The sequence below is a fragment of the Falco rusticolus genome, chromosome 13 (assembly GCF_015220075.1).
Source record: "Falco rusticolus isolate bFalRus1 chromosome 13, bFalRus1.pri, whole genome shotgun sequence".
Classification (NCBI taxonomy): domain Eukaryota; kingdom Metazoa; phylum Chordata; class Aves; order Falconiformes; family Falconidae; genus Falco; species Falco rusticolus.
The window spans coordinates 5,650,077-5,675,442 of record NC_051199.1 but is presented as its reverse complement, the minus strand read 5'-3'; the positions used below and the strand labels follow the sequence as shown (position 1 = coordinate 5,675,442).

General features: G+C 42.2%; 1 protein-coding gene across 4 annotated transcripts in view; it reads left to right on the top strand.

The window, feature by feature from the left end:
- ARHGEF4 (Rho guanine nucleotide exchange factor 4) overlaps positions 1 to 25,366 on the top strand; it is a 229,055-nt gene that overhangs the window by 100,480 nt on the left and 103,209 nt on the right. For 2 of the 4 annotated variants that reach the window (XM_037406133.1, XM_037406134.1), the window contains 3 exons: positions 1,933 to 6,363; positions 10,319 to 10,645; positions 16,873 to 16,999. In XM_037406133.1, coding sequence (XP_037262030.1) covers positions 1,933 to 6,363; positions 10,319 to 10,645; positions 16,873 to 16,999 — 4,885 coding nt within the window. Of the gene's footprint in view, positions 1 to 1,932; positions 6,364 to 10,318; positions 10,646 to 16,872; positions 17,000 to 24,198; positions 24,539 to 25,366 lie in introns of those variants that run through there. The other 2 variants (XM_037406135.1, XM_037406136.1) reach the window with 2 other exon arrangements.

The window sequence follows — 25,366 nt, the reverse complement described above, 5'->3', positions numbered from 1 at the left end:
TGTTTCCTCCTTTCCCACAAGGTATGGAGGCAATTGTGGGGCCTCTGCTTTAATTGCATAATTTTGTATAATGCCCATTAAAAACAAATAATGGATGTGGGAGGGGTCACAGTACAAATATCCTGACATAGCTATGTTTGGAATGATAGATGGACTGTAAGGGATCTGTGCCCTTGTAATTTAATTCATAACTATCCTTGGGGATAGTTGGGCATCTTCATTACTTTGTTCCTACTTGCCTGAACAGTTTTTATCTTAGTTCATTGCCATCTGTAAATTTGTGTTCAGAACACTGTTGAAGAGGCAGCGCTGTTACTGCTGAACAGCTGCTGCTGTACTCACTGCTGTGTGAGCCAACTGCTCACAGTTAATGCTGCTCGATCATTATGTGAAATGCTAGTCTGTGCTGCTTTAATGCTGGTCATTTCTGTCCTGGTGATAGCGGGATTTGACATTATTAAAGGACCTCAATTACATGTATCACTGATTGCACACAGTAAAGGACACGTTGCTTTGCTGGTTGTGTGACTCATATTGCCATTATAGTGCAATTTGGTCAGGTTTAATGGTGAGAAAGTGATTTTTGGACTTGGTTTGAAACACTGAATCCTCCCCCTCATTCCTCCATTCAACTTGTATTTTCCTTCTTCTGTCAAGAGAAAATACCAATTTTCTTATTGAGACTCCTTTCTGGAAATAACCCTAGTGCCTTCCTTTTTCTGATTTACCCCCTATGTTTTGGAGCCTAGAATCAGCAGTGCTGTGACCTGTCCTTTGATGGGATTTGGCTCCCCTTAGAAGGGCTCACGCTTCCTGTGTGACAGAGCTCCCTGGGGAAGGTGACACGCAACTCGGGCTGAGGGACCTTGTGGGGTTTTTGTTTTGTTTTGGTTTGTTTGTTTGTTTTTTTCCTTAAGAAATGTCTTTCATTGTTTATTATCTCAGTTTTCAGATTTTGAAACGTGCTGATCATTCTTGTGATGACTGTTATCAAAACCTGGTTAAAGAGGCATCCAACACTAGGGTTAAAGGCTGCCATTGATATAGCTTCTCATTCTAGGTATTAGTGGAAGGAGGCTGGGCTCAGCTAAATGTCTTTGTTGGGTACATTTGTAGAACTTCTGACAATAGCTGTATCTGAGGCTGACAGGTGGTAAGTACTATTTTTAAAACCTCAGGAAATCTTGCTGTGATTTGATTTTCTACTTTAAACTCAAGAAATATCCAGACTTGGTTTTGATAGTTAAAGAAAAGAAGACCGAGACTCTGCCAGGGTAGCTGTCTAGAAGAAAGACATTTCCTAATATTAACAGTGTGGTTTTGATCTTTCTGCTCTCAGCCACTGATTTGGATGTGCCCTGATAACTGATACATGTAGTACTCCTGGTATAAGCCTTCTAGAAAATGAGATCAAAGACTTCATTCACCTTTGGTTCAGGCCTTGGTATGGGTAGTGTCCATTTATTCAAGTGCAAAACTGTTCTGCATATATTTATGTCACATTTCTGTAATCTGGATAGTAACATTACTTCTCAGATTCATCACATAAACCTCCTCCTCAGATCTGAAGATGGATTCATTAGAGTTTTTATATCTACTGATATAAAGGGCAAGGGATGATTTCCATTTGACTGACTTGAATGTGAAATGTGTCTTGGTATTGGGCTATGAAAGATATGGCCAAAAGTCAAATTTTTGCCTCTGCATAATTACATACTAAAATGAAAAAATATTAATTAAGAAAAATTAAGAGACAAAAAGTAAGAAATGGAAAGACCTCAGGTCCATCAATGTGTAAAAGATAAGTATAAGTTCCGAAGAGCTCAGTGTGTATTAAGTTAATTGTGATTCTAGGTCTCTTTTCTAATAATTCATGCTACCTTGCTGCTGTAGGAAATCATTGCTAAATCATTCTTTTCTGTTTATTCATAGACCCCAGAGCCAGTTGAAAACTACATCAGTGAAGGAGAGTTTGAAGACGATCTGAGCTCTTCTACCCCGAGCACAATAGAGCTGGAGATACGCGGATCCAGCCAAGAAACAGATGAAGATTATTTTGAGACCCTGTCACATCAGAGTGGATCTTTGTCAGATGTAAAAACTGAGCCTTATGAGAGTGCATCAGACACAGAATCTGTTTCTAGTGACATAACTGGGGAAACTTGCCTGGATTCAAACTGCCTTTTTACTGAAAAAAATAATCTGTGCTTTAGTCTTCCTAAAGCAAAGGCAGAAACAACCCTCCATGAACTTAAGTGCTCAAGGCAACCAGATTTCACCCAGCAGGTGCGGTTAAAAGTATCCTCCAAAATAAAAGCAGCACCAAGCAAAACTGTATTTTGCATACAATCTGCGAAGTTAGAAGGTGAAGAACTGGGTGATGAAGAGGTAACGTTAACTAGTGATATTTCCAGCACAGAGAACCAAGTCAGTGAGGAGGGCACAACATCACAGACAAATAGAAAGTTTGTAACAGGATTGCAAAATAAAGTGGAGCGTGAAAGCAGTAAAGTGCAGTCCTATACCAACTCTGTACCTACGGAAGATGATATTACAAGGCAGAATGAACATCCTGCAGTATTAAGCATTGCTTGTTTCAAAGCAAACTCAGAAAGCTGTTTGATTTTTCCTGAGGCACAGCAATTTTCCTTCCAGTCAGATGCAGCATCAAGCTGTAGTTTGCCTAATCTTCATTTTGAAACAAATGGACCTATCCGTAAAAATTACACTGAGACATCCAACTATAAGTGTGAATTAGATTCTATGTCCAGTGTAAAATGCAGCAGGAGGAACTCGGTTGACAGTGAGGAAACTATAGGTAAAAAGATAAAACATGGAAGTACAGAGACGATGTTGACATCAGATTCATTGTTTTACCAGAGTTGCTTCAAATCAAAATCTCAGCCACCACTCACAAGGTCAGAGATTACAGAAAGTAAAACATGGCACAGTCTACCTGAAAATATCAGTGCTCAAAGCAAGAGAGAATACGTGGGGAACTGTATTCATCTGACAGACAGATTTAGATGGTCATGTTCCAGAATACATCTTAAAGGGCTAGATTTTGAATACACCTGGAAAAACTTAGGAAGGGTACCTGTAAGCCCTGAAAAGGCAATAAAAATAGAGGGCAAATTTGGCATTGAAAGATCTTTTCTTAATACTGACACAGATTCAAATGAGTGTCAGCTTTCTCAACCAGCAGCCTCTCCCCAATGTGTTGATTGTTATTTGCACTCTAAATCAGAGACATGTGACCTTAGCCCAGAAGCAGTACATAGACGTGCAGATAGCTTATCTTTTACAGGGACTGATGCTTGTGAGCATTGTAATCCAAAACAAAAGGAGACTTCATCTACCCTGGACTCTGAGCCAGTGATCGTAAATGCTGAAGAACTTATAAAAAGTGACCAGTATGAAGCTGAAAGAGATCTGGAAGCAGACAAATTCCCTTGCGATACTGATGTTGAATCTGACACTGGTGACACTAAGAACCTATCAGCCTGGCATGTAGGTTTTCCTACTGTTGTGGAAAACAGAGATTGTGGTTGTTCTTTAAACCACTTTTCCACTGGTAACGTACAGCAGGAAAGTTTGAAGGAGAATGGCCTTGAATCTGAACTATCGGGTATGGAGACTGTGGTAGGGGAAAGTTGGGTAGATGATTCTTCTAACCTTGACTTCAGTTGGAAAGTCCTGGAAACCTCATTGCAACCAGGTGGCAGTAGCAGTGGGGCAGACCTCAAAGAGTCAATGCAGCAAAATACAAGTTGCAAAACTGGTGCCTTAAAAAGTTCCTCTGAGCTAGTAACAAATGAGCATCCTAGTTATAAAGGAAAGGATGAAGACAGTGTCTCTGCTGTTGAAATGAATCCCAGATCAGATTCTATAAGCCAGAGAAGGCATTTAATGACTCTTCCAGAGTTAAAGCCTGCCCTAATGATAGTATCTGTAGAGCAGAAGGGATTACAGTCCAAGACACTGAATGATAACCTTCCTACTGAAGTGGTAACTGGAACATTGAGAAATGTGGAGAGCAAGGACTTGATGTCTCTTCATACTGTCAGCAAAGTTCATGATGAGCCAGAGACAGTTGTGAGTGAAAGCTGTAGCTGTGAAGAACAAGATCTGGCAACCCCACCTATTCCTGGTAATGCAGAGGTATTCCCTGGTACAGATACAGCTGAAGAAAAACCAGAAGTTGCACAAGAGAAAGGCGAGAAGACAGATGCAGTTTCATCCTTAGGGTTCACCTGTAGTAATTCTACATTAACAAGTGCTAAAGTGGCATTCGGGAGTGTTACTGTACCACTGGGCAATGATACACTTACTGCAGAAAGTCAGGCAGATCAATGTGAAGAAGCGCTCTTAAAATCACACAGCAGAAGTGGTGTTAAGATCTCTGGGAAAGAGCCCTGCAAAACAAAGGCTGTTTTTGAATTAGAGGCAGAACATTTCAGAAAGTCAGAGGCTGAACCAAGAGATGACCAGGTGTCTAAGGAAGAGGAATTCAAAGCACATCAAGGCAGAGAGGGAGGCTTATATGTACCTAGTGCAGTAACACCAGCAATGTGCAGTGTAAGCAATTTGAGTCAGAGTGATGGTGCTGATGTTGACCTTCAAGGGCCCGGCGTCATCTCTGAACAAGCAGTAGGCAGGCAAGAAAGCGAAGGCTGTAATGGTTCAAAGGAACAAGTAGGTATCTGTGAAGAACCCTCTCCTAGAGAGGGAACGGAGGGCTCTCCTGCAGAAGACACAGCTAGCCCTAGCAAAGATAGTACACTGAGTGATGTGTCTGATGCCTTCAACTGTTCTATGAAAAGTGAGACCCATAACGCTTGCATGCTGGGCCTCGATAATATAAGTACCTGCAGCACTAACAGCGAGGAAATGGATGAGAACTCTTTCCACGTCCTGGGAAGTAACAGCAGTCTCTATAAAGCTGTGCAAAAGCCAGCAAAGAATGGGAATAGTGGGAAAGCTTCCAGGTTTTTAGTATTCTCAAAAATGACATCTTTCAGGAAAACTAAGCCTGCCACAGCAGAAAATCAGGGAAGCAGCAGCTTCTTTGGCAGCAAGGCAAAGATGGAAGAACTGGATGCTGGGAAGGATGATGAAGACACTGAAAGTTTACAGTCTTTCAAAAGTTGTTCATCTGGTTCAGGCTTCCACAGGAAGGAAAGCTACACCTCTGAGTACTCTGATGATGATGATTTATTCTATGAGAGACCTGCAGGATTATTCAACAGAATGAGCTTGAGGAAGGCTTCTGGCTCTGGCCGGATACTGATGGAAGATGCAGATACAAATTCAACTTCTCTCACACCGGCTGCTGTCAAATATGCAGATCGACAAGTTTCAGGTTCATCTGAAAACAATGATAGTGAACCTGTGGAATACTCTGGGATTAGAAAATCATCCCCTGAAAATGAATACAAAAGAAACAAAAACCCTGAGGGTAAGAAGTTCAGGACAAGATTGGCCTTGGCACACAAATCCCTCTCAAGTTTATTTGAATCAAAATCTCCAGAAAAGGAAAATACCGAGCAAAGCTCAAGAGTATCACTGAAAAATGAAAAGGAGAAAGCCAAACTTCGCCAGAGCGCTTGGAAAGCTTTTCTAAAAAGCAAGGAGGCCGATGGACTAAAAAGGCCTGTCTTAGCAAGTTTATCGCCAACACAGGGGAGTCCGAATGCGTTGAGCGGCAAGGTAATGAGGACAATGTCAGTAGAGCAACAGGACAGTTCCAATGGGCACACATTGTTTAAGACAGAAACAGCTAATGGCTCCTCAACAGACACCAGCTATTTTGACACTGTGGAGCCTGTTGATGTCTCTTCACCTGCAGGTATGTGGAGAAAACGAATACAGTCCCATGATTTGGGCATCAGATACTCACAGAGTTCAGACTGTGATGAACAACAGGAGGCTCTGAGCAACAGTTTAAATACTTCTCTAGAGGAATACTGGGTGAAATCTCCATTTAGTCCCACTGACTTGCAGTCGCCATTTAGTCAGTCAAGTCCCTCGTGTCCCCAGCTCTCAAATTCTGATGGTAAAGACATGCCTTGTAGGCCCATGAGCCCTAAACCGCAGAGTCCACGATCCACTTCTCAACACAAGAGCTTCCGTTATCCAGGAAGAATATGTGCCACTTCGATGATCTCTCTTGGGAACAGCTCTGCATTTGAAAGCCATTTGGAGGCTCCTGAGAGACCAAAGACACTGAAACCCAGAGGCAGTCTCTTACTTTCTGTACACTCATTGGACAACGAATACCAGAGGGATGACAGTGGCATAAGCAGTCAATCCCAGATCAGCTTAAACACAGCTTCTTCCATTAGTGACATGCTCCGGGATGAGGTGAGTTGTCGTCTGAAAATGATCGGGTGGTGTTTTGGTTTGCAGTCTTTTGTTCTAATATGGTTTAGGAATTCCAGTGAAACTCTTAATGAGCACACTAGTTAGATGGGTGCATAAATATTCCACTTCTGTCTAAAATAAGTTGCAGTTCGAGACTATATGAATTTATGCACTCTTTCAGGGAGGATATACCACAAAAATCTAAAGAAATGGAGTAATCACAGCAGTGCTAATGCATAATATGCCTCAGACAGATTACACATGCCACCCTGTGCTCAGCTCCAGTTTTTAGCTGGGTCTTACACCTCTTAAGATAAGACAGTATTGAGCCTTGTAACTGGTTTATAGTAAATAAGTTTCTGGAAGTGAAAGGCAAAAGAAATCAATTCCCATTGCTAGCAGTCACTTTTTAAGAAGTAAAATATTTTTATTTAGACAATCAGTAGCTGTCTTTCAAAGTACTGTGAATCTTTTGCAGTCACCCTTTGATTACCAATATAAATCCTTTCTGGCCTGTTCTACAGCAAACAGAAAAACCCCCATGGACTAAGGATCTCCTTTTGATGTGTTGTATTCTGCTCCTCATTATGCACTAATTTCCTTGTGATAGGCTGGATGTCACAGAAAAGATTGTGTCTTCAACAGGGATTTCTCGGTTGGCTGAGGCCTTTAAAAGCAGAAACATCCTCTGTCGGTAGGTTTTTAATCCCAGAGAGGACTTCCCAAGCTCTAGGTGGCTGGCCGTTTAGGACTCTTTCCGTGACTAAGCACAAACCACCAAAGTGACTGAGAACGATCTGTTAGCTGAGATCCCAGAACCTGGCTTGATCAAGCCACTTTTTCAGTATTGCTGATGATGAGTTTTGACATGAAGAAATGGGCAAAATAATTTTGTTGAGCAGGTTTTCTGAAGTGGCTCTTGAGAGGAGAGTATGACATTCTGCATACCCTAAGCAGATATTTTTTGGAGAGTTCATTAATCTGGAACTACTTGATCAGTTCTGCAGCTGGTTGTGTTCAACTCAAATGAGCCTTTGCATAGCTTTTGCCACTGCCAGCTGCTGCTGCTGCCACCTTTTGTCTCTCACATCCCAAATTATATTAAAGTTTTAAGATACCCTCCAAAACGGTCTTAGCCTACCCTTTCTCCCCATTTTTTAATAGAAACTCCCTATTTTTTGTATAGAAACAAAAAAAGGTTGGTTGGAACAGACCTTGGGAGGTCATCTAATCCCATCTCATTCTTCAGACAGTACTGGTGACAACACCAGATAGACAAAACCATGACCTTGTCTAACTAAGTCTTGAAAACCTCTGATGCTGGAGATTTCACTGCCTTTCTGGGAAACATGTTCCCAAGGAAAATCTTTTTCCTAATGCCCAACCAGAACTTTCCAAGCTACACTTTCTGGCTATTGCCTTGTGGCACTGTCTGGAACTGCTGAGGTTTGGATCCATCATTCATGCAATTACGAAATTATTGCAGACTGCTCTTAGACTGCTTTTAGTGCCCTCTTATCAGCTTGAATAAATTCAATTGCCTCAACCTCTCCCCACACATTCCCAATGAATTTTTTTGGTTGATTGGTTTGGGGTTTTTGGCTAATGCTGTCTGGAATCTAAAGAAGCGTGTGGGTGGCAGTTTGAGAAGTAAGGGTACTAGTACTGGAATTGCTGTGGGCAGAAGGGGAAAAGAATTTGCTTTAATCCCTTCTGTTACTTGAAAATCTTTTGCTTTCATGGGCATCAACTTAACTTCCAAACTTAATACTGGACACCACATTCCAAATGAGACTGCAGTGTTACACCAGCCTAGGAAAGTGCAAAACACTTAGACTAAACACACTGTCAACAGATGAAGCCTCTCAGAGGATGAATAAAATTATTGACCTGTAAATGATAACTCAAAAGAGCATCTAGAAAAGAGAGGAGAGATGAGGCATATGTAAAGCCTTGAATAGGCAAGGCCACATCCTATAACTCAACCATTAGGAGAAAATAAGTAATTACTTAAATTGATTGCTAGATTAAATAATTTAAAGAAAACCATGAAAAATTTAAATGGTATTTAAGCCATATAAAAACAGTTTAATTTTCCTGATACTTCTGGAGGCTGCAGAATATGATATCTGAAATTGGATAAATGCAGCTGGAGCCTAGAAATTAATGTAAATGTCCCAGCTTTCAGGACACAACACCTAACCTATTCAAGCAGATAGGGCTTTTATTTATTTCCATTTTCATGACAATGTGAGATGAAGTAGAACTGCACCTTGGATTTTGTAAGTGAAATTGTTTTTTCAGGAATCTCTCAAAATACAGCAGAGACATTGGGCAAAATATATTTGCAATGTTAAGTCTTTCAGACATAATTACCATCTCAGCACTAAGGATGGTCTTCCTTATGTATGTTACTAATTAAAAAGGTCATAAAATTAAGTTTAATGATATATTTAAATAAAAGTCCTTTTCTGTTCCACATTAGTAATTACTGCAAAACAAATGCATATTTGTGAAGTTCCTTGAGCTCACTTCCCAGCGTGGCCTCTGCTGTGGGGATATGTATCTATTCCCCAAGACCCCAGCCAGGTATTTTTCCAGTGCTCTCAGCTTTATCTGTGTTACAGTGCTGTGCCAACCTGCACTGGGCCAGCCTGCCTCTGATGGCTCTGGCTGCCACGCTGGTAAGTAACCCTTCTTAACCTGATGGAGCACAGACCAGCCCCTTTCTCATTACCTGCTAATGGTTAACTTTCTTCAGGTTACATCCAGGACAAAAATTTTGTGAGAACAGCAAGGCAGAACAATTTCCCGTTTGCCTATATGTCAGGGCCTTCATTAAATGTTTAATTAATCTGTTTGTGGCGTGATTTTACTTACCATAATTGTGTTGCCCAGCAGGCAAGAGAGAACTGTCCTAATATGTCCCATGTTTGGAATCTGTGCAAGTTCTCCTCCTCACTCTTCTCCAATATGATGGCGTTAGGCGCAGAGTACCAGCAGCATATGCTTCCCTTTTTTATCGCATCTGGCAGATAAGAAGTGTTTTTAGACTGTGGCATCTTTTACCAGTGGCGAAGAAGAATTGATCTGGAATTGTTGGTTAATTGAGAGTAGCTGGGAAGTGCCTGCATTGGTTTAAGGGGTGTTGTTTAGGATCTTCAAATGAACTGTGAGAAACTGGAGAGATACTATTGTCAGGACACACTTGTGTGAAAAGAGACTCCTGAGATCATTCATTCCTCAGTGGTGTTGTCTCCCACCTTAAGTATTAATGATTCTGACACTGATGCTACCTGGAGTAGTAGTTAGATGGCTCAGGGCCTGCTTGATTTCAAGTTGTTCCAGTATAAAAACTGTAATCTTGTGCACCCACTCGTTAAAAGCAAATGAGAGTGAAGTGCAAAGCTGTGCAATTCCTTGCTCTCGGCCCAACATCAAGCAAAATGGATAGCGTAAAGAGCACATCAGGAAGCACAAGACTTAATATATCAGACCTGCAGGCATCTAGGAAGCCTTTTCACATTGTATAACTGAAGTACAGTTGGAAAAGCACAGACAGACAAGACTGGTCATTATTCTATTTTAAGAGACTCTGTCTGTCTTTGTAATAGTATTATACAGAGTGACCTAAATCCCAGTAGCAATGTTATTGTAATATGCCATCTAGAATGAGGGTGAAAAGGGCATCGTCCTGTGCAGAGGGAGTGTATATTACACTCTCAAAGGAGAGCAGAGCTGCTGTTTCTGGGTGGAGTATCCCAAAGCCTATGGAGAAGGCTGAGTGAGTGGACAGGCTGGTTTCAGCCAGCCAGTACACTTGGGAAAGTATTTTCTTCTGAATAGTTCCAGGACTAGGTAACTGAGCTTTGCCATCTTCTGTTTAAAGTGATTTGAAGAAAACAAAATTTCCAGCCAACAAACCCTGTGTTTTCACCTGCTGTTTGTAAAACAGGAGTCAAAACAGCAATGTCAAATGCCACCTGAAAAGAGGCCAAATGAGAAATGGGTTCCCCATCGCAAAAGGAGGTCCCCTCAGGTTCCACCATCCCTACGCCCTATCTCTACCCTTGAGAGCAAAGCCTGGAGGCTTTCCTTCCTTGCTCCAGATGAAAAAGCCAAGGAGATTCCAGAGAGGAGGAGGAAGAGACCTAAACCCCTCTATAAGTGCTTCAGCTTCGATGATGTTTGGATGGAGAGGAGCCAAAAAAGGAAGCTAGAGAAGGAGACACAGCCAGAGAGAGGGATTCAATTGCGACACCTCCCAGAGGACCAGTTAAACGTAAGAAACCATACACTGTCCTGCTCATTCTCTGGCGCTGTCTTCCTCTCTGCTCCGGCTGCTTCTTTCTACTGCCATCATATTCCTGTCCTTGCACTTTGTCTGGTACCAGTTCTGCCTGCTTTTCTTCGAGCTCAGTGGTCTGCAGAGACTAATGAAACACTGAACTGGTCCATAAGTGATGATCTCTAAAGGTGGTGGTTTGTTTAGTCACTCTAAGTGAGCAGTTCTTGCCGTGTGCCGCGTTAAACAACAGAATGTAAGAGCATCTGATTGCTCTGTGAGCTGGGAGATAGGGAGGGCAGGGAGCAAATCAAAGTAGCCTTAAATCAATATAAATTAAACTGATGAAATCTCATTCCGTGCCCCGTGGCATTGCTGTATCACTTTACCAAGGGACTTCTAAATTAGACTTCCCTTGTATCTGAGGCCAACTCCACACTTCCCACTGAGGCAAATTCCTGCTGTAAATGTCTGAGAGAGCACTGCCATTGGAGATTTAGCTATTAGTATTCTCTCTGCCAGGGGAGATTTTTAGATCAGCATAATGATTGCTTGTGACAAACTTTGTGGCTGTTGTGACTCACACTGATGGCATCTGTTACTCTTGGATCCAGAACTAAGGTCGGTTCCTTTCAGGGAGAGCCATGAATCTGTATCCAAGAGCCAAATTTAGCCTTCATACATAAAAAAGAACTTCTGGGGAAAAAGGACATGAGATAGAGGGACACTCTATGCAGCATCTGATGATAATATGGAGGAAGCTTCTGAGCAAGCTTGAAATCAAGTAGCAGATACTTAAATAAAAGCTTTCCTCAGGGTTTTCTGTTTTGATCTGTTATTTGCATTTTCTTCCCTTTGTTGTCCTGGTTGCCTGTTTCTAGTTGCTGTTGCATCAAAATGACAACATTTGAGGGGAGCTGAGTCCCCAGTCCTGTCACCACTTCAGCATGTGCTTGAGCTTATGTGCACAAATAGTTCTCTGGATGGCCAGGGGAAACATTCACCTGACACAGCTCAGCTTGTCTGCTGTGGCTTGCTGGGAGTAAAGCTGCTGCCTCACACCTCTCTGCCTGGGAGAGCCTCCTGTCAAAGCTAACTGACATCTGGGACACCGAGCCAGGCCAATTCCAGGAACAGGTTTTCTGAAAACCCACCCACTGTTCTCCCCTTCTCAAGAAAAAGGGCTAAAAAATCTGTGCTATTTTATATTTGTCAGGGCTCTTCAAAACAAAACTTCACCAGCTGATGCCTGAATGAGTGCTGGGTGTGATTCTGTGATACGTTGCCGAGACTCAGTTCAGTGAGGATGCTTTGCTGGCTCAGCCCCACTACTACCTATGTGCTGAAAATGCTCCTGAGGCCTGTGTATGTTAAAAGGATTTAAAAATTCTAAACAGAAATTGTGTTACTTTTCTACCTTGTTTGGAGTTCTGAGAGCTTAGTGCTGTATAGGCATGAAACAAGCTAGGGAAAACGAATCCCTGGCTTACATAAGCTCATTGATAAACAGAAGCCAGTAAAACTTCATAAAAATATTTCTTATAATTCCTTGACAAGCACAAATAGTGATAGAAATCTAGCCCATGCTGCAGGGTATGTTAGCCAGCACTGAGACCATTAGTGCTTCTAAGAGGAGCAACCAGTTACCTCGATAGCTTCTCCTAGAGCCATCAGATCACACAGCTTGGATGCTGTCTGTCTTGCTGATTGACTGCACATTTTGATGTCGCCAAAAATCCAGCTTCTCCTTTAAGCATTTCCACCCTTATTTTCTGGTGCAAACTTACCTCTACATTGTGATCAGCTGCGTAATGGTTTGCAGCTGCCCCTGTGCCCGTTGAGGTCCCTCACTTAACATCATCTGCCTGTGGGGCTCATGGGCCTGAGTTACTTTTCTGGTTCATTCTTTGGGTAGTAGAGGTGAGTAGAAGATATTTAGTAGTATGTAGTAGTTCGTTATTTTTCTTTTTACTGTTTCTGTTGATTTAAGCGTGTTACGTCAGTTATTGACGCTTTTTGGCTTTGTGGGCTGGCCAAGAGAACACAATGCTAAGTTTTATTACAAGAACTGTTGGGATTCAAGGGCTATTTACTGTATGCCCATATAACTGCATTTCTTGGCTTATAATTTTTATTTATAATAGTCATAGTGTAGTTTCTTTTTCCTGATGTGTTTTATTCTGTCTTTGCAATGCTATATTCCTGTAATAATGCTGGCTTATTCATACTCCCAATGTGGTGGGAGTGCTGTCGCAAGCTGCAGTGTTTGAGGGCGGTTTTAGAAGGATGCTAAATCCCTTTTTGTAAGGGGAAGTAAATTATCACAAAAGAAGCTTTATAAGATGTTCATTGTCTATTGTGTTTTTGTGACTGGATCAAGGCAACTGTATGGGGCTTTGGAGATCTGAAATTGCAAGTCTGATGTTTTCTGACACATGGCTGCCTTGGGATGTGTGGCTTCAGTTATGACAAGTCATATTAAGTCAAGATCAGGTCAGCTTATAAGGTGATGTAATGCTGCAATATTGTGGAAATAACTTAATAGATCAGACAAGGGAGGAATTCTTCATTTCTCCAGTGCTAATTTCTGATACTGCTCTATCATTCAGATCAATGTGCACAAATGACTATAGTGGTAATAAGAAGCTATTCTGAAGGGTGCCCTGGTGAGGCCACATCTGGAGCGCTGTGTCCAATTCTGGCCCCCCTGGTTCAAGAGAGACAGGGAACTACTGGAGACGGTCTGGGGTAGGGGTGGGGAGGGGAGGCTATGGAGATGATGAGGGAACTGGAGCTTCTCCCTTATGAAGAAAGGCTGAGAGACCTGGGCCTGCTTAGTCTGGAGAAAGGAAGACTGAGAGGGGATCTTTATCAGTCTATAAATATCTTAAGGGTGATCGTCAAGAGGACAGAGCCAGGCTTTTTTCAGTAGTGCCCAGTGACAGGACAAAAGGCAATGGAAACAAACTGCAACACAGGGAGTTTCATCTGAACATGGGGAAAAATTTCTTTACTGACTATTCTGTGATTCAGAGGGAGATGGATAAACAGTCAGGAAACTACCTATAAACTGAAAAATAACCCCTTGAAATACTAGTCCTAAACAATTCTATATACTGGTCTTTTTTTGCTTAGGTCCAGTAAGTTACCCATCTGCTTTAAATGGGAACAGACTGTGTAAATTCCTAGAGTCAAACTCAAAGCTTCACCCAGCTGTCCCTTATGATGAAATGCTGCCAGTAGCAAGCTGAGCAGAGTCTGATCTTGTACCTTAAAGCGTTAATGTTAACTGGTCCTGGCAAGCCTTTGAAGGTAACACACACTCTCTCCAGAAGTGGAAAAAAAGAAAATCACACGGCAGTGCATGAATCTGTTTTCTTTTGCACGGCCATAGGCTTTGCCCTTCACATGGTGATGGGTTTCGTGGTGTAGCCTGGGGTCCTCTTACTTACTTTTAATGCAGTATAAATTCCCTAGCTGAAGCAGAGACAATGCCCCAAACCACTGATACATGTAATGCTGTAATGGCAATGGGCTCTGTTATGGGAATTATTGCAAAAATTGTTTTAGTGATGTCACTGAACCGCCTGTCTGCCCCCATCATGCTCTTTCTTGTTTTGACAAAACCTTCGAGCCTGACTGTTGAGCTTGTGATGCCTCTCCAGTGCGCAGCAATAGAAGCACAGACATGGCCTCTACATGCATTTTTTAGAGCACAGTTTATGCACTGCCAAATTGGAGAGATTCCTGAAAGGCCCATCAGGGGACTATACCCAGAGTGAGTATAATGCAGAAAAAGTTCTCGCTTTTATTTTGAAAGAGAAATGAGAAACAGTGAAAAATAGATCTTTAGCTTGTTGCCCTGAATATGACTCCTGGAAATCTGATTTTACCCCATCTGAAGTAATATAAAATTAAGTTTTGCTGTGTGCTACCATGATTATGAGCACTGTGGGCACCTTGGGTACACTTCAAGAGGGTAATAAATGCACTTTGGAGAGGGGATTGAATGAGACAAGTCTCCCCCTATTATGCACCTGACAAGGCACAGACACACGACAGGGGTAAATGCCTCTCCCAGGGACTGAACTGCTGTGTGTAAAAACATAGAAATACCCCCCTGAACCTATAGCAGAAAACGTAGAGAGGGTCTTTAATATACCCTGGTCCATCATTTCCCCCCGCTCCCTTGTAGATTGGGGAAAACCTTGCCCATGTGTTACGAACATCTCTGAAAATGCTTCTTCTGACTTTGGGTTGTACAGGCCTGGCTCCCATGCTATAGAAATCAAACAATGCCTGTACCTGAAATTTGCTCTGATGTCCTGGGGATTAATAAGAATGAAACCTGCCATTTTTATTGTAACAACCCTAAGGCAATATTCTGCTTCCTAGTCTTAAACAGAGCAATAATGCTTCCTATCACCTTTCATGTAAATAACCTAGACTTTACCCTTGGCATTTTCAGAACTGTAGCCCAGTAAATTGTCTGTTTTGCTTGATTTCATTGTCATTGGAAGAGCATGTGCTCCCACTGGGGCTTTGCTGTGACTCTTCTAGAAAACCAGACGCTGCTCAGGTTAATTTGAAGAGGGTTCACATGTCCCTCAGGAGATGGTGATTTGTGCCAAAGTATTGGCAGTGTTTTCTTTGTTTTAGGAAAGTAAGTCCAAGAAGAATAAAGCAAACCAGGCACGGAGCAGCAGCACTATGTGCTGCTTGGGCATCGTGCGGCTATTCAGTGGGCTTAGTTTTCTGTTTAGTTTTGGAAGGATGTTTTGACTAATCGCCACCTTCTAACGAAGAGGCTTCAGTGTTAAGGCTAGTCAGCAGACCCTATGCTGATGGGACGTAGTGTGGGCTGGTAGAGGGAAGGAAAGATCCCAGATAAAGTACTAGATGCCAATATACCAAACTTCAGGTTCAGTGAAGGATGGATATGTTGTGACTGAATGTCACAGCAGCAAAAGGAACAGGCGGTAACAGTACACAGAGGAAAAATGGCTACACCCATGGGACCGATGCTTACTGACCAGCTGATCTCCCAGTTACTTGTGGTTACTGGTATTTTCTGTGTGTGCCAGCTCTAGGCGGTACGGGGGAGAAAAGAGAGAAGGAAAAAAAGGAATAAAAGCATATATGCATTAAGTACTACAAGTTTCAGTGACTTTGACTACAATCTGTATTGCTCATTGTCAGATGATCTGTATTCTTGTGGTATCATGCCCAATATCTTGTGATTCCCTGGTGAAGTAGCAGGCGAATGCTGGTCTTGTTTCCCCATCTGTTTCAGGGTGGATGAGAGGAGACAGAAAATACTGAAAGTTTGTTAGTGTGTCAAGATTGGCAGAAAATACTGGGTTTGACATAGAAAAGGAGAACAAGCTTGTTTACATTTTGGATTTTGTTGATAAATCTTCTTTAAAAAATCTTTCAGTGAATGTCTGCGTGAGAGAGTGCGTTGGTCTGTGTATGGGTGGAGTATCTTTGTGGCAGTGGTTTGTATGATTTTGATTCCTTAAAAAAAATAATCTTGTATTTTTGTTTATTTTAAGCCTGACTTATTGAGGCATTAGAGGTCATGAGTTGTGTGTATGTATCTGTATGTTTCCCCCCTTAAACCAGCAGAAGTTATTAATTCAATGAGATCTGGCAATGGTACAGAGCTTTCAAAGTTTTGTAAAGTTATGTAAGTCTTTTAAAGAAAAGAGAGAGTTATCTTATTTATACCTTTAATTGAAGGAAAGAATGTTGTGTTATCCATGTCCTGTATGGCTGGGGACTGATACCAATAAATCTCTGAAGGGAAAAGCTTTATTTAAGTGTAAAATTCCAGAACAGGAATTTAGTCATAAAGTTGTAGGAAAGGGCTCTGTAGCTGAGGGGATGACTTGTTGGAGTGATATGCTTCCCCCTCTCACTAGATACACTTCATAAGAAGGAGCGAAACTTTCTATAAATGTAGGTATATGTGGTAGTATGTGAAGTATGAGTCCAGTACTTGGTTATCCGTTTCTTCTTTTCTTATTTCCTTTCAGTTTTCCCTGCCTTCTCACTGTTTTCTAACCGCTCTAGCCATAATCATCCACATGTCTACTAATGTACTACTTACATGAGCAGGCATCAGAGGTGGAAAGAGGTGCTCAGTGATGAATACTGTATTTTGTCCTGCAGGGCATCTAAGTTTAATGTTTGTTGTCTTTGTTTTCCCACTCTTGTTGCAGGCTGGAAGAAGTCCATCCATCACATCTGCTGTTGCCTTTGACGTCCTACCACTGAAACTGCACCCATTTTCCCAGAGCACTCCGACAGGCTTAGACTGTGTGGGCTGGAAACGGCACATCTCTCCTGGTGTGTACACTAGTCTTAGTTGGACATAAATTTTGAGAGAATTTAGCTTTGGTGTATTGAGTATGGAAACTATGTGATAAGCATTCTAATCTATTTATGTTGAATGCTGCATCCATGCCTGAGCAGAAATCTGCTTTAGAGTTAATTCTTTCATGTGCTTTTCATATTCTTGTTTGTTTTCTCCCTGAGTGAATAACCAGGGTGCTGTTTAAAGGCAGTGGTCAGCTTTCTAGCAGAGAAAAGATCACTAATGGTGATGGTAGTCTGCTTGATATAGAAACATTGTGTTGTCTCATGAGAACTCTGTCTCATCTAGGTTGATGTCATATATATCACAAACTTGGAATTAGGTTTCTGCAGATGAAACAGACTCTCTGCCTTTGTTTGCTGGAGACCACTACGGTGGGTATGGTGAGGTTCCTCTCAACATGCTAATTAGGCACTAAAGCAACCAAGTGAGCCCCTAGAGTTAGAAGTTTCCTGTACTTTAAATAAATCATCTTAAGGAACATGTATGCTGTATTTTCATGAGGAATGTGTATGAAGTTATCATGTCTGCTTCCTTTCCAATGACTGATGCTTTCTCAGAATTAAAATGTAAGTCACGCAGATTATTAAACAGACATATCTTTGCCAGGTTTTTAAATTCTCCATCTGACAGTGCCTGCCCAAACCTTGCAGATATCTCTATCATAGCACTTTGGAGTGGAACAAGAAAAGCAGACTGGAGAGGAGTTGTTTGGTGGGTAAGAATCAAGCCAGGAAAAGCCAACCACAGTTGGGTGCTAAGCGGCCATTTCTCCCTTAGAAAGTCTCTTTGTACCATCGATTAAACACTACTGGAATTATCTAATTAAGGGACCATAACATTGTGCTAATTATGTCAGAGTTGAATGTTCATAATATTTTGCCAAGCATAACTGGTTTACTTTCTGACACTTCGTACAACTTGTGCACAGAGTCATGAGATTTGATCTGGAAATAAGAAAACAAACTACTTACTATCCTGATGTCAAGAGCTCTGCCTCTGCTCTCTCAGCACTGAGGGCTTTGATCACTTGCTGTCACAAGCATCTGGTGTTGCCCCAACACTTAAGACCAGCTCCTTGGCAGAACTGAAAGAGATGCAGCTTTGCTCCTTGGAAATCCCAGGTGGAAACTTATCATTGTCAAGTTGTCCATGCATCTCTGACGTTAGCTGAAATCTCTGAGTGCCACTGTCATAGAAGTAAATTCTGAGTCTGAGCTGATACAAATTTCATGATAGTTCCCAACAGGGACCTGAGGGATTTAAAAAATATATATATGAATTTTGGAGAGTGAACAGGGGGAGTAAATGTAGATTGCCCAGGCGGTAGTGCTGTATGTGTTTATATGCCATCTAGAATTTGGCATGAAATCTGAATCATCTACAATTCCTACAATATTCCTGAGGTAGGTACAAGTGAATTTGATACCACAGCCTAAGCCTGGGTGTCAAGAATTTCTGTGTAAATGTAGCAAAACAAATCAAATACAGCAGAACCCCTTTTTGACCACCAAAACCAGGCTCCTGGGAGAGAAAACTGACCAACAGAGGAAGCGCTGTAATGCTTCTACCACAGCCGTCTCTGCTAGCTGCTGCTGGTGGGCTTCATGTGAAGCATTTCGGAGGTGATCAGTGTGTGCATGTGTACTTCCTGTGGTAGGATGTGGAAGGGAAGAAAACTGCGAATTACTGAAGCAATACTCTTCAAGTTGTTGGATCAGTGTAAGGATTGGGAATGTCTTTGAGGCAGCAGTCGTGCAGCAGAATGCCCTCTTTGATTCTTGCACAGCTTTGTTGTGATACCTGTTGCTTTTGACAGAGCTGTGGGTCATTTAAAATAAACATAAAATTAAATGATGAATCCATTTAATTTTAAGTTTCCTAACTCTAAAGCTGCAACTACTTGTATTAATGATCCTAGCATATGCCTTAATCATAAAAGACACTGGATATGAAAGTACTGTGCAATATGCAGTGGTACTATACACTTCCACATTGAAAATCTGGATAAAATTCTTACTCCCAAAGTCTGTACTGGGTCACCTCGTGCAGGGAATGCTGCAGAGGCTGTGAGGGATGGGGTATTTTGGTGCCCTCTCTAGTTCTTCAGGTATGAAAGGGTGGCTGTCATGATCCCAGCCCAGAAGGTGCCATGTGTAGCTGTGAGACCTCTGTGGTGCACCTACCTGTCGCCTGAGGGCAAGAGCTTAGCTGGGCACAAACTTGCTATTTTAGGTGAGGCAACCTGTTCCCAACTAGAGCATACCGCAAGTGCTGGGAGATCTTCATTTTAATGTTGTATCTGCTGTGCTCATTAGCTTCCTCTGACACTGCTCTCTGCCTTTATGTCATGCCAGGAGAAATGAGGCAGGCTCAGACCTGTTATTTGGGTATCCCGGCAGCTGGGATCAGGCATAGCGAGGTGCTTTTTGTTGCTGATCAAGTTTTGCAGACTGCCATCCTGTCGCCTCTTCTGTCCAGAGCAGCCACTTGATAAAACTGTAAGGAACCAGTAGGTGGCTCTAACATCTGTGAAATAAAGAGCCGCTAAGCTGGTGCTAATCTCCCGATTCAGTGAAGACCGAATGAGTCTTGAGCCTCCTCCAAAGAAGTGTAGAGGCTGAACACCCCCACTAATACGTGTGCACATACACATGCACCTGCGAGCTTAGTAAAGTTAACTGTCTTGTTCAAACATCAGGAACGTTTGAACACTTTGGAAGGACCTTCTTGGCTGCACCATGCACTTTGGCAGGTAGTGTTGAAGATCAAGTGCGTTTCCTTTAGTTGCCTGGTTATGCCCGCATCTTCATTTGTACCTTGCGGTATGTATCTGCTCCTCACCACCTGGTTTGCTGCAGTGTTTGAATAGGCTGAGCTAGAGTGAAAGACCAGCATAGGAAACAAGCCACTTTTAATGTAGATATGGCAATGTCGTTCTGCTTTTTGGCAGCCTCTGAAGATCTTGAGAGACCTTTTGACCCAGGAGTTGCCCCAGGAAAGGGGTGAGAGGGAAGAGCCCAAAATGGACTGGAGTGAGCAGTGGTAGAATAGCAAGATTTTGGTTTAAAGCAGTGGACCATCGTGTTTTTCTTTAGGCTATTTTGCCTATCATCTCCTTCCTCATCTTTCTCCTGATATCTGTTTATGGTAACCTGAAGGTGTTGCCTAAAATTGGGGACATGTCTGGGAAGCTGTTTGGACAGTGAATGCAGCTGTGAGAATGTAGCAGCTGGGCTGACGAGCTGGGTGTGGGAGCTACTATCTCCCAGGCGTAGAGCAGAGGGAACTTCTTCTGAGGAGGTGCTGTCATCTCTGAGCTTTTTTAAAGGGACTTTTCAGCAGTGGACAATCACAAGGTGACACAGGCAGTTGTCTGAGAGTTAGAGGTGTAGTTCCTTGAAGTCCCTACTCTTGCCGCTGTCTGTGCTTCTCAGCTAGAGACTTTTCTATTCTTGTGCCTGCCCTTGTTACACCTTCTCCCAGATGTTTCCCCCATGCTACCTCTCAGACAATCTGTGAAAGTTTAGGATAGGGCCACACATATGAACATACAACTGTAAGCCTTCGGCCTTTGTCATCCTCATAGAGGGAGAAACTTGTAACTAGTGTGTGACAAGATCGCGTTTGTAGCATGGTATCACAGATCTTAAACCTGTATTATTTAAAATCTTTATTTAAATGCAGACTGAATCTTTTTGGCAACTTTCCCTCTGTCTTGTCAGATTTAAACAGCCTGAGATTTTTCCATTTCCTGCTATCAGATATCTACAAGAGATGCCCTGGAGTTCTACCACAGTGCGGGTGTTGGTTATGCCAACCAGAGAGGCATGAATTCATTCTGACTGATGTGTACTGACGCTGAGCATGCTGGTGGCCTTGGAAATCTCACACAAGCTGTAAGGATAGGCAAGCCAAGTTCTCAGAGGCTGAATCTTTTGTGGATAGTCTGGAAAACACTGACCACTTAGTGATACTGAGTTATGCTCTGGCCTCGCTGGTATAGCGGAAAGTATTTCTCAGAGGCAGAGGGACTGTTTGTTTACTCAACATCACGTGGCCAACTTTCATCTTCTTTTCCCAGCTATAGATGGGCTGTTAAGCTCACACTTGGCAACAGTTAATGTGAAGATGTTTGACAGCCACTGGAGAAATCTATTCAAGAGGGAAAATATTAGCTTAATAACAGGATTTCATTATGTCTTATAAATATTTAGCAGTCCTGTAGTTCAGCGAAATAACAAGCTGAGCTATTTATTCCATTTTTGTCATTTTAGTTCTTGAAGGGACACAGAAAAAAGTGGTATGCAAGTGCGCAGCAGTGTATCATTTTAGCTGTAGTATGAAATGGCCGTTGTATCCTCATGAACCCATGGAAGTACCATTGAATTCAAGTGGCTAAAAAGTAGTCGTGTTGCCTACTGTATTTTTTCACTTTGTACTGAATCACAGCAAAATTAGACCCGCTGTGTCAATCTTGATTCTGTTTAACCACAGCCACATGTATTTGTGCTGTGAGGTCTCTGATAACATGTGCTTACTCAAAGATTTTCATCCAACCTTAAAAGCTGGGCCAAGTGATGGCTGAGTTCCTGAAAATTTGTCCTAGCAAGTTGGGTGGGATTGTATGTATTAGCTACTGAGGTGAAAGATTTAGCATACGAATAAAAACTTTCCATAGGGCAAAGAGTATAAAAGAAGATCCTAGCAAATCCTTAATGATTCTGGCAATCGCTCTTCAAAGCTATGAGACCACAGGAGAACCCAACAGAGACAAAAAAATCCAGCAGATGTTTAGGATCAGGCTGTCCAAGGCTCGAGCTGGCTTGACTACATTGATTACATTGATCAGGCTGTGCAATGAGATCCTTCATCTGTAGTTGGAGTTTGACAGCAGTTTTAGCTGACTACTCTCTCTAGTGTCACAGATAAAAATTATCTATGTAGATTTAACAAAAAAAAAAAAAAAAGAAAGGTCTGCAGTCAGATAGAACTTCTCTGTGATGGATTGCAGTTTTCAACTCTGATGTAATGTCATGCTTTCCACAAACTGGCTTTGTAATATTTTTCTTCTCTTTCTATTCTATTTAAAAATGACTATCCAGCACATGAATAGAATATGCATACTTCTGTAGCACCTTCAGCTAGGATTACAGCACTATCGTCTGTGGCACTAAATAAACATATTTTGCTATTTGCCAAGAGCATTCAGTCCAGAATGGGAGGGTTAGCAGAGGAACAGATGGAGTGATTTAAGCAGGTTGAGGGCAGAGATCTCCCAGGCAAGGGCAGTTGCTACAGAGCCTCTGTAAATAATGTCAGGTTTAGTAGTTCAGTCAAGGAGAGATACAGGTACGTGGAGTTTCCTTACTTCTCGTGTGCCAAGCACGGATTTCAGGGAGCAGATGTAGCATAATTTGGACTGAATTGTAGCCTCTTCTTAGCACCTTTCCTGTCGGAAAAGCTGCACTGTCCCTGTTCAAAATGCCCTGTGCTCCACCTCTACAGAACAGCTGCATTCACCTTGGTTGTTAATGCTTAACTTGCCTTCTGCCCCATCATTATGAGCAAGAAGTGTCTCTCTCCATTTGTACTTTGATGCAGGCAGTTCTAGGAGGCCCCGGAAGGGCCAGATCAATGCAAAAGAGTGGTTCCACTGCAGTCAAATTGAGAACACATTTCCATTTCTGTATTGGGAGGCATTAGAGGAAGATATTTTTGTCTAAGTAGCTACATTCAGAAGATAATTAAAGATTTTTTTTGTTACTGAGACACTGTAGAAATGTTATTTTTGCTATTACTGCAGAGACCTCTCTTGTAAGGAATAGCTGAAACCTTTAACGACTTAACAGTTGGTTCAGCGTTGTTGGATGCTTTGTAATAACCTGCAGTGATGGAGGGCAAAGGTTTTTTCTGTTAGGAAATACTTAGTAAAACAGAAGTTTTACTGCAATAAAATAACCTGGCTATTGCACAGATAGTGAGGCAGAGTCAAAGGGGTAAGTCTGTCACAGCATGCTGTGGTGGCCATATAAGAACATGGCTTCAGACAGAATTAGCTTACACAGAAATAGTAAAAGAAGCATTTTCAATTCTTGTGTGAAATTAAGCTCCTAGTATTGGGTTTGGGTGCCTAGGCACGCATTCACTTTGTAAATGGTAGGAGCAGTTTGGTATTTCCCAGCATGATCCTTTGCGTCCCACCCGTGGGTGGCTGTCACCCCCCCACCTGTGCTAGCGGAGCTGAGCTCCTCCGTTCCTCCAGTCCAAACCCCTGGCTGCAAAGTCTCACCTGTCTAACTTTGAGCTGCCCTGGGTGATCTCACACTGAAACAGTCTAGTTCTGGTCCTACACTTGCTGTAGTAACTAGCATGAGAAGTTTTATAATGTTTTGTGCTGCATATGGTACAAACTATGTGGCTACTCTTAAATTATCTTGATAGTTTGACAAATCTGCTATTGGCAGAGTGGCAGTCTGGCAATGTCCTTTATCATAAAACCTTTGTGGTGTCTCAAAGCTGTTGTTAAATGGTACAGGTATTTCTGCATTTTCAGGAAATCAGTTTTCGTTCAGAATTCTTTTTGTAGCGGCACACTGATTCATGTGTTAGGGAATAAGAATATAAAACTTTCTGATTAAAAAGTAGTTAGTAATGTTGTTTCACTTGGGGCTGAAGTCTCTTACAAAGATCACACACTGAAATAGGGACCAACCCAGGTCTACAGCCTGGAAGTGGATGCTAAATGATTTTTTCAAAGCTCCCAGCTGCAACCTCCCCAAATCTCAATCTGTGTTTTTCTGGCTTTGATTTAATTTTGAATTCTTTTTCTAAGGACTTACAAAAATAGTTTCTTAATAGCAGCAGCCGCAGCCAGTTCTAAACATGATTAGTTTATATGTTAAGTCCTTTTTGAGTTCTCAGGGGAAGCAGATAACACAAGGTCTCTCTCACTTGGGCATTTTTAAAATGCATGAAATTCTACTATTCCCACTTATTTATTTTTAATCTGACGTTTCTGCTAAATTAGGAGGAAAGATCTCTGTCCAACCCCTGCTTTTTTTAATGCCTTGAAATCAGCTTTAATAAAAATCAGCTGCTAGGAGCTGCAGCTGAGAGCAGTTGAGCTGCCACAGAGGGAGCCTCCTTAGTGGACCCCTATGATGTCAGGATGCATCGAGACAAGCGAGAGGAGGATAGGAATCCAGCTCAGTCCTCAGACAGCACTGCCAGGTACCGCTGCCCTGCGAGCAGCTACGGAGCGCTTTGCCCATTTCCTCCCCCAGCAGAGCAGAGCCCCTGGCTCTCCCTCTTACCTGCCTGCATGAGGACCCAGCAGTGCCCCAGTGAGTCCAGCGGGGCACACAGTGGAGAAAACTGCAGTAGCAGTGGAAGCTCTGGGCTCTCACCGGGTTCGGATTCAGACAGCAGCGGGGTGGTGTGTGGTGGTGGTGGGATGAGAGGCGTCCTGTCCAGATACTGGAGCTTGGAGAGTCTCCACTCTGCCACAGGTAAGGGGCTTCTCTCTCTTTTTTTTTTTTTTTTTTTTTTTTTTAAACAACAAAAACAACAAACAAAAAACAAACACCCACAACCTGTTCTGTGATATTGTACTGACCTTGAGACTAAATCAAACCTTCTGGGAAAAGTATGTAATTAGGAAATGCAATCTTTTAGTCAGGAGAAATAACCAAAACGTTCTCTGTTTGCTAGTTGTACCCCCTGCAGACTTAACAGCTAAAACAAAACAACATAGACCTTTAATATACTTCTTAAGTCAGAAGGCAAGAAATGGGTTCTTAATGGCTTTGGAAATAATGCTTAGGCTTCTACCTGATCAAAGCTGCCCTTTCCTTTTGGAACAGCATTTCATATTTCAGCTTAATTACACAGAGCCCAACGTTAGAGCTGGCATTTCTCTGTGTAAATGCCAGTGTAGAGTATTGCTGCTGTTAGAAAATGTCCAAGCGAGGTGCTGTGCAGCAGCTGAGCTCTAGGTAGGTTTGCACTGCTGTGTACTGAAAGAGGGAAAGGCAGTTCCCTGAGCCAGCTGCTCAAGTTTGGTTTCTGTTTTCCTGTCCTTCTTTCAATTCCTTTTTGAACCAGAGATTTTGGAGGCATGTTCCTATAGCCTGGATCCGTTCCAGCTCAACCTGCCTGGATCTGGCACTCTAGTTTTTAATCAGTGATGTGCCTATTTAGGGTTTGGATGTTTCAACTGCAAGCATGGGAAAGAAGCTTTCTCGTTCCCAACTGATACTTGCAAAGGAGCCTGGCAATTATTTTAATGGCCAGCTATTTCTGAGCTGTTCAGTTTGTTTCTTGTTTGTTGTTGTTTA